Source organism: Alosa sapidissima, chromosome 17 (genome assembly GCF_018492685.1).
Source record: "Alosa sapidissima isolate fAloSap1 chromosome 17, fAloSap1.pri, whole genome shotgun sequence".
In the NCBI taxonomy this organism is placed as follows: domain Eukaryota; kingdom Metazoa; phylum Chordata; class Actinopteri; order Clupeiformes; family Clupeidae; genus Alosa; species Alosa sapidissima.
Window position 1 is genome coordinate 32,783,011 of NC_055973.1, and position 7,500 is coordinate 32,790,510.

At 47.3% G+C, this 7,500-nt stretch overlaps 1 protein-coding gene across 1 annotated transcript in view; it reads left to right on the plus strand.

The window, feature by feature from the left end:
• The window catches only part of cnksr2a (connector enhancer of kinase suppressor of Ras 2a), a 136,616-nt gene that overhangs the window by 80,655 nt on the left and 48,461 nt on the right, over positions 1-7,500 (plus strand). Inside the window, 3 exon segments of the mRNA XM_042067691.1 lie at positions 1,750-1,818; positions 4,585-4,731; positions 7,223-7,356. Coding sequence (XP_041923625.1) covers positions 1,750-1,818; positions 4,585-4,731; positions 7,223-7,356 — 350 coding nt within the window.

The following is a 7,500-nucleotide window of genomic DNA, read 5'->3' on the forward strand; positions in this document are numbered from 1 at the left end:
ATTTACCATGACGGGAATCCATGAACTCACCCTTCGGATTAAAGCCTGAGGTCTTGCATTTGAGTGAATGTATATATGTCCACCTATGTACTGTATGTACAGCAGCCACGTTCATAAATATGTCCATGCTGTGAGCATATTGAGTACTTGCGTTTCAGATATGGGAATCAAAAGGCGATTTGGACATCATCTCATTTGGAGTGTCTTGGCTGCGCTGCGCTGTGCTGAGCTGAGCCGCGTTTAATTGTGTGTGTCAGGCTGGGTGTGTGTGTGTCAGGCTGGGTGTGTGTGTGTCAAGCTGGGTGTGTGTGTGTCAAGATGGGTGTGTGTGTGTGTCAAGCTGGGTGTGTGTGTGTCAAGCTGGGTGATTCTTTAATGAAGCCTTGCCCATCAGTCCACTGGCGCCGCCAGCCTGCGTATCACTGGGGCAGGAGGGCTAACGATACAATCTACCGCATTAATGAGACACGGGGGCACCTGATAGCAGCATCAGCTGCCGTGGAAAACTTAATTTGCCCCGTGTGTGTGTGTGTGTGTGTGTCTGTGTGTGTGTGTGTGTGTGTGTGTGTGTGTGTGTGGGCTAATGGTACTGCTCTTTCATCCCTCATGCCTTTCAATTCCCTCCCACCTCTCCTCTATCTGTCCATCTTCATATATAGTATCTCTCTCTCTCTTTATCTCTCTCTCTTCATCTCCCCCTCTCTCTCTCTCTCTATCTCTCTCTCTTCATCTCCCCCTTTTTCTCTCTCTTTCTCTCTCTCTCTCTCTCTCTCTCTCTCTCTCTCCTTAGCCCTGTGTTTGCATGTGTGGGTGGGTGCCCCCTGCTCCTGTCTATCTCTCTCTCTCAGGTGTTTACTTACCAAACAGTATTTGCTGACTTTGTCAAATTCCAGATCAGGTCTAGAAAGGGTTCTTTTCCCCACATGACTCCTCAACAGGTTGTAGTACATACTGCACATGACTACTCTACATACTGCACATGACTACTCTACATACTGCACATGACTCCTCAACAGGTTGTAGTACATACTGCACATGACTACTCTACATACTGCACATGACTACTCTACATACTGCACATGACTCCTCTACAGGTTGTAGTACATACTGCACATGACTACTCTACATACTGCACATGACTCCTCTACAGGTTGTAGTACATACTGCACATGACTACTCTACATACTGCACATGACTACTCTACATACTGCACATGACTCCTCTACAGGTTGTAGTACATACTGCACATGACTCCTCTACATACTGCACATGACTCCTCTACATACTGCACATGACTCCTCTACAGGCTGTAGGCTGCATACTGCACATGACTCCTCTACATACTGCACATGACTCCTCTGCATACTGCACATGACTCCTCTATAGGCTGTAGGCTGCACACTGCAGCCAAATCATGACATTCTAACACAGAGGGCTTGATAAGAAATGTTGCCGGTTGACTCACAAATTAGTTATATAGAAAATAGACAAGAGTGCCACATTTTTTCATTTTTTGATTTTGTTTAGTTTTGTTTCGTGGGAGGTAATTATATGAAGCAGAATGTCATTTACACTCCAGTAATAGTTCTAATTATCTTTGTGTGTGTGTGTGTGTGTGTGTGTGTGTGTGTGTGTGTGTGTGTGTGTGTGTGTGTGTGTGTGTGTGTGTGTGTGTGTGTGTGTTTGTGTGTGTGTGTGTGTGTGTGTGTGTGTGTGTGTGTGTGCGTGCGCGCGCGCGCGCGCGTGCAGTCGCCTGCTGACCGCTGTAAGAAGATCCATGCAGGAGATGAAGTGATCCAGGTTAACCATCAGACTGTGGTGAGTGCCCCCATCCTCTGTGCTCCTCCTCCTCCTCCTCCTCCTCCTCCTCCTCCTCCTCTCAATGCTGCTGATCTACTCATCTCTACTCATCTCTACTCATCTCTACTCATCTGTACTCACCTGTACTCATCTGTACTCATCTGTACTCATCTGTACTGACCTGTACTCATCTGTACTCATCTCAATTCATCTGTACTCACTTGTACTCATCTGTACTCATCTCTACTCACCTGTACTCATCTGTACTCACCTGTAGTCATCTGTACTCATCTGTACTCATCTCTACTCACTTGTAGTCATCTGTACTCATCTGTACTCATCTGTACTCATCTCTACTCATCTCTACTCACCTGTACTCATCTGTACTCATCTGTACTCATCTCTACTCATCTGTACTCTACTCATCTGTACTCAACTCATCTGTACTCACCTGTACTCATCTGTACTCTACTCATCTGTACTCACCTGTACTCTACTCATCTGTAGTCATTTGTACTCATCTTATTCATCTGTACTATACTTGTGTGTCGACACACCATCCAGGTGTTTGTCTGTGTAGCTGTGAGTGCAGTGCTTTGCTGTATGCATGTCTGTCTGTGTGCTGGCGCGTTGCTGGACAGTGAACACTGGAGAAAGTGATGGCAAGCTCAGGGTCAAGCTGCCGAAGCCACTACTGGTGTAAATGTTGCACAGGACATGTATAAGGTCTAATTGTTGCACAGGACATTTATAAGGTCTTTCTTCATGATTGCCTACACTAAGGTTGTTTGCCTGCGTGTCACTCTGCTACGGAAATCAGTGCCCAAGACGATATTGTGGGAGATATCAGAATGGTCATGATCAGTTTTCAGTGGAAAGTATATCCGGGTGAATCACGCCGCGAGGGTTTGACCCACGGACTGCTTGCTCAGACCCTTTGAAGCCTTTGTGTCATTTTCCCCCTGGAGCTTTGCATTCATCACACAAAGAGACTGTGTGTGTGTGTCTGCGTGCTTGGGAAGGTGTGTGTGTGTGTGTGTGTGTGTGTGTGTGTGTGTGTGTGTGTGTGTGTACGCACCTGATGGGACACGCCAAAGCTGAGTGGCTGAGTGTTTGCTGTCTTCTCACACTAAAAGATCAACAGAGACACACCATCATTAATCCTCCATTAATCACCTCGCTGGCAGCTGCGTAATTGCCCACCGCTTTGCTAACGTGTGACACATATTACACACACTCACACACACACACACACACACACACACACACACACACACACACACACACACACACACACACACACACACATTACAAGGGTCACACTGCTCATGTGGACAGAGGGTTCTGGACAGCAAAAGTCACTAGAACCATTCAAGGCAGCCGACGCCAATCTCACAAACAGAAATCGTCTGTACACGCAGGATGGCGTTTGCCATAATTGTGAACACATGTGGAATGGTAATGACACTGCACACATAGACTTGAGACATGTGCACAGTGCGTGAGTCTGAAGTGTGTGTTTCCTCAAAGACTCCCCAGGAGAGTTATAATCCGTATAAAAGTCATAAGAACATACTGTCCCAGCCCATCTCATGTCCCTGTGACCCGTACCTGTGTGGAGGGGTTTGTGAAGACAGTGTGTGTGTAGAAGGTGTCCTGTGTACCAGTGTGGAGGGGTTTGTGAAGAAGACAGTGTGTGTGTACAGTATAGAGGGTGTCCTTGTGTACCTCTGTAGAGGGTTTTGTGAAGACAGTGTCATGAATGATGGATGTGTTGTCTGTGCATGCGAATCTTTATTTGCCTGCTGCTAAGTAGTTGTGTGATTAGATTTGGTACATTTTGTTGGCTTAGTCACTCATGCATGAGTGTGTGTGTGTGTGTGATTGAAGAGTGTGTGTGTGTGTGTGTGTGTGAAATGAGTGTGTGTATGTGTGTGTGAGTGTGTGTGTGCCTGTGTGCATCGTGCATGAGTCTTTTGTGTTTGCAAGTATGCGTTTGTGGGCGGAAGTTTTTTTTTTTGCAGTGTTTCATCACTGCGTTTATATAACGTAGACATCCTCACCAGCGCCCGATGAATTATTTGCCACCAAATTAGATTTATATAATATGCATGCAGAATGGGCATGGCTGAGCTGTCTCTTAAAGCATAACTCTCGCCAAAATGGATCCTAGGGTGTTTTTGTGAATGTACCTCAGTCAAACTTTCATTTAAAAGCATAATTACGTCCGAAGCGCCACTTTTAAGCTTGTCTGCGTTGTTGTTTTCTGGTTATTGTTTTCTGGTTAAATTGCTATTTTTAAAACACTAAGAAGGCTCGACACAACATGAAACATTGATCGAAGTGTATCATCACTGTCTCTACACATGAACTCGAGCATTGAGAACATTGTTAGTGTACACATAGTTTACTAAAAAGATGGCGACGAGCAGAAAAATCTTGTTCAAAACCTTTCTTTTCCCCGAAAACGACAACGCGTACAAGCTTAAAAGTGGCGCTTCGGACATAATTATGCTGTTAAACGAAAGTTTGACTTGGGTACATTCACAAAAACACCCTAGGATGCATTTTGGCGAGAGTTACGCTTTAAGAGACCCACAAGGTGCCTCCTGGTCTATTTGAACTGCCCGCTAAGCTCAGTCTGTTTATGTTATTGTCTGGTTTCTCACTGACTGCATTGAAGTGCTGTATTGTACTGTATTGTACTGTACACTCCGTGTGTGTGTGTGTATGTGTGTATGTGTGTGTGTGTATGTGCGTTTGACTCTGTATTTGTTGCTGTAGGTGGGCTGGCAGTTGAAAAACTTGGTAAACTCTCTGCGCGGTGACCCTGCCGGCGTGACGCTGACGCTGAAAAAGCGTCCCCAGAGCACGCTCACCTCCGCCCCCGCCTTACTAAAGAACATGCGATGGAAGCCCCTGGCCCTGCAGGTAGGAGACCCCATGCCATCCTACCCCGACCTCCCTCCACCCCCCCACCACACGGGGGCTAGGACTCACTGCACACTGACCCCCACCTCACCACCCTCCGACCCCCCCACTTCACCCCCACCTCACCACCCTCCGACCCCCCCACCTCACCACCCTCCGACCCCCCCACTTCACCCCCACATCACAACCACCCACCTTTCCTCGCCTCTCGTTGCCTCATTGTGGTCAAGGCCCCAACTAACACCATCCAAAACCCACACACCCGCCCACACATCTGAAGTCCACTAAGCCCATCTAGAGCTCTTGCCTTGACTCCTGTTTGGCCTTGAGGAGGAGGTTGCTAAGGTATCAGCCAAATGGCGAGGGCGTCTAGGGGATATGGAGGCTGCTGCAGCAGCGATCTGCTCTTTGATCATGTGACCCTGACAGAAAGCCATTGTCTTGGAGTGGCCTGGTCAGATTCTTCAGAAATGTTAGCCCAAAGGATATATGAATTTAGATTGAATGATTCTACATGTGTCCATGACTTTGTGTGTATATGTCTTGCATGTTTATATGTTTAGGACAGTTTTACTTTATATCTGGATTAAAATTCACTTGCAAATGCATGCTCCCAAAGGAAGCATTTCAATGTTGGATGTTGCAAAGAAGTGTCTTTGCGCTCATGGTGCTGTTGTGTGTGTGTGTGTGTAACAAACTGAAAGATGTGAGTTTTGTTGTGTGTGTGTGTGTGTGTGTGTGTGTGTGTGGATTGGGAGTGGGGGGCGTGCTTGTGATTACCACTTTTAATCAGGAAACCAGTGATAAGACGTAGCACCCAATTACCCAGTGTACACACACAACAGGGCTCTGCAGCTCCTAATTGACCCTAAGTGTCAGGGAGAGACTTTGAGTTGGGAAGCACACTAGTTGCACCCTAAGTGTCAGGGAAAGGCTTTGAGTTGGGAAGCACACTAGTTGCACCCTACAGTAAGTGTCAGGGAAAGGCTTTGAGTTGGGAAGCACACTAGTTGCACGTGGATGGGCCACGCATGTGTCTGAGTCCATCTCTGGCACAGTGCTGCTCCCTTTAAGGGCAACAGAGAGCCAATGACCCGCCTCCATGCTCCACAGACGATCTGTTGCTTGTGTTCCATGGAGCCGCCCACCAGAGGTCAACTCATGCCCATGACGGACGATGGTCCTAGAAAAGTGGACCATTGTAGAAAGGGACGTGTGACGTTGCTACTCCCAGGAGTAGCGTTCTCTTATGTCCTCAGTTATAGATTAGATGTGCCTGTCCCATTTCAGAGAGTTTGAAAATAGTGCTCCCCTGGAACCTGTAGGACTTAACTGGACTTGAAGCTGTGTCATTAACTGTCAAGGGAGAATGGGAGGGCTTTGTGTGTGTGTGTGTGTGTGTGTGTGTGATATGAGGCACTCACATCAGTAAATTGTCATTTTGAGTTCTTGACAGTTGTTCTATTGCCCAAAATCCAGTAAGCCCCCTGAAATAGTTAAGGGTGTAAACGCATATATAAGGGTTTTAAACGCATGAAGTATGTACTGTAAGTCTGCCATATACTGTACTACTAACCATGACCTTCGATTCATCTCATAACAACACTGACCTACGCAAAAAGTCTATCATATTAATGAATCATTATTATGCCAGCAACACAATGCTAAAGCTACTTACAAATCGAATGAGGTTGGTGGTCAGTACAGACAGGATTTATACAATGGGATTGTTCGGCCACTACGCTATTCAGTACTAGCTTGCCATTGAGAAGAGGCTACAACATCCTCGTGTGATGTTGATGTGCGATGTCCAGGATGTCCACTGATCCTCGTGTGATGTTGATGTGCGATGTCCAGGATGTCCACTAATCCTCGTGTGATGTTGATGTGCGATGTCCAGGATGTCCACTGATCCTCGTGTGATGTTGATGTGCGATGTCCAGGATGTCCACTAATCCTCGTGTGATGTTGATGTGCGATGTCCAGGATGTCCACTGATCCTCGTGTGATGTTGATGTGCGATGTCCAGGATGTCCACTGATCCTCGTGTGATGTTGATGTGCGATGTCCAGGATGTCCACTGATCCTCGTGTGATGTTGATGTGCGATGACCAGGATGTCCAATAATCCTTGTGTGATGTTGATGTGCGATGTCCAGGATGTCCACTGATCCTCGTGTGATGTTGATGTGCGATGTCCAGGATGTAGACGGATCCTCGTGTGATGTTGATGTGCGATGTCCAGGATGTCCACTGATCCTTGTGTGATGTTGATGTGTGATGTGCGATTTCCAGGATGTCCAATAATCCATGTGTGATGTGTGATGTCCAGGATGCCCACTTATCATCGTGTGATGTGTGATGTGTGATGTCCACTGATCCTCGTGTGACGTGTAATGTCCAGGATGTCCACTGATCCTCGTGTGACGTGTGATGTCCAGGATATCCACTGATCCTCGTGTGATGTTTGTTTGTTTGTTTGTTTGTTGCAGCCGGTGGCCCCCAAGAGTCCCACGAGCAGTTCGGCCACGCCCACCAGCACCATCAGCACGCCCTCCAAGAGGGACAGCTCCGCCCTCCAGGACCTGTTCATCCCGCCCCCTCCCTCCGAACCCTACACACCCAGGTGCGCACCTCACTTTCCCAGGTAACTCACAGCCACTCGTACCTGTCCTGTCACACCGCAGGAGGTATCATTTGCACCTCAACTGAGGTGGATGAGCTGGGATGGGAATGGGCATGCTATAGTGCACTGCATACTCTGTGATAT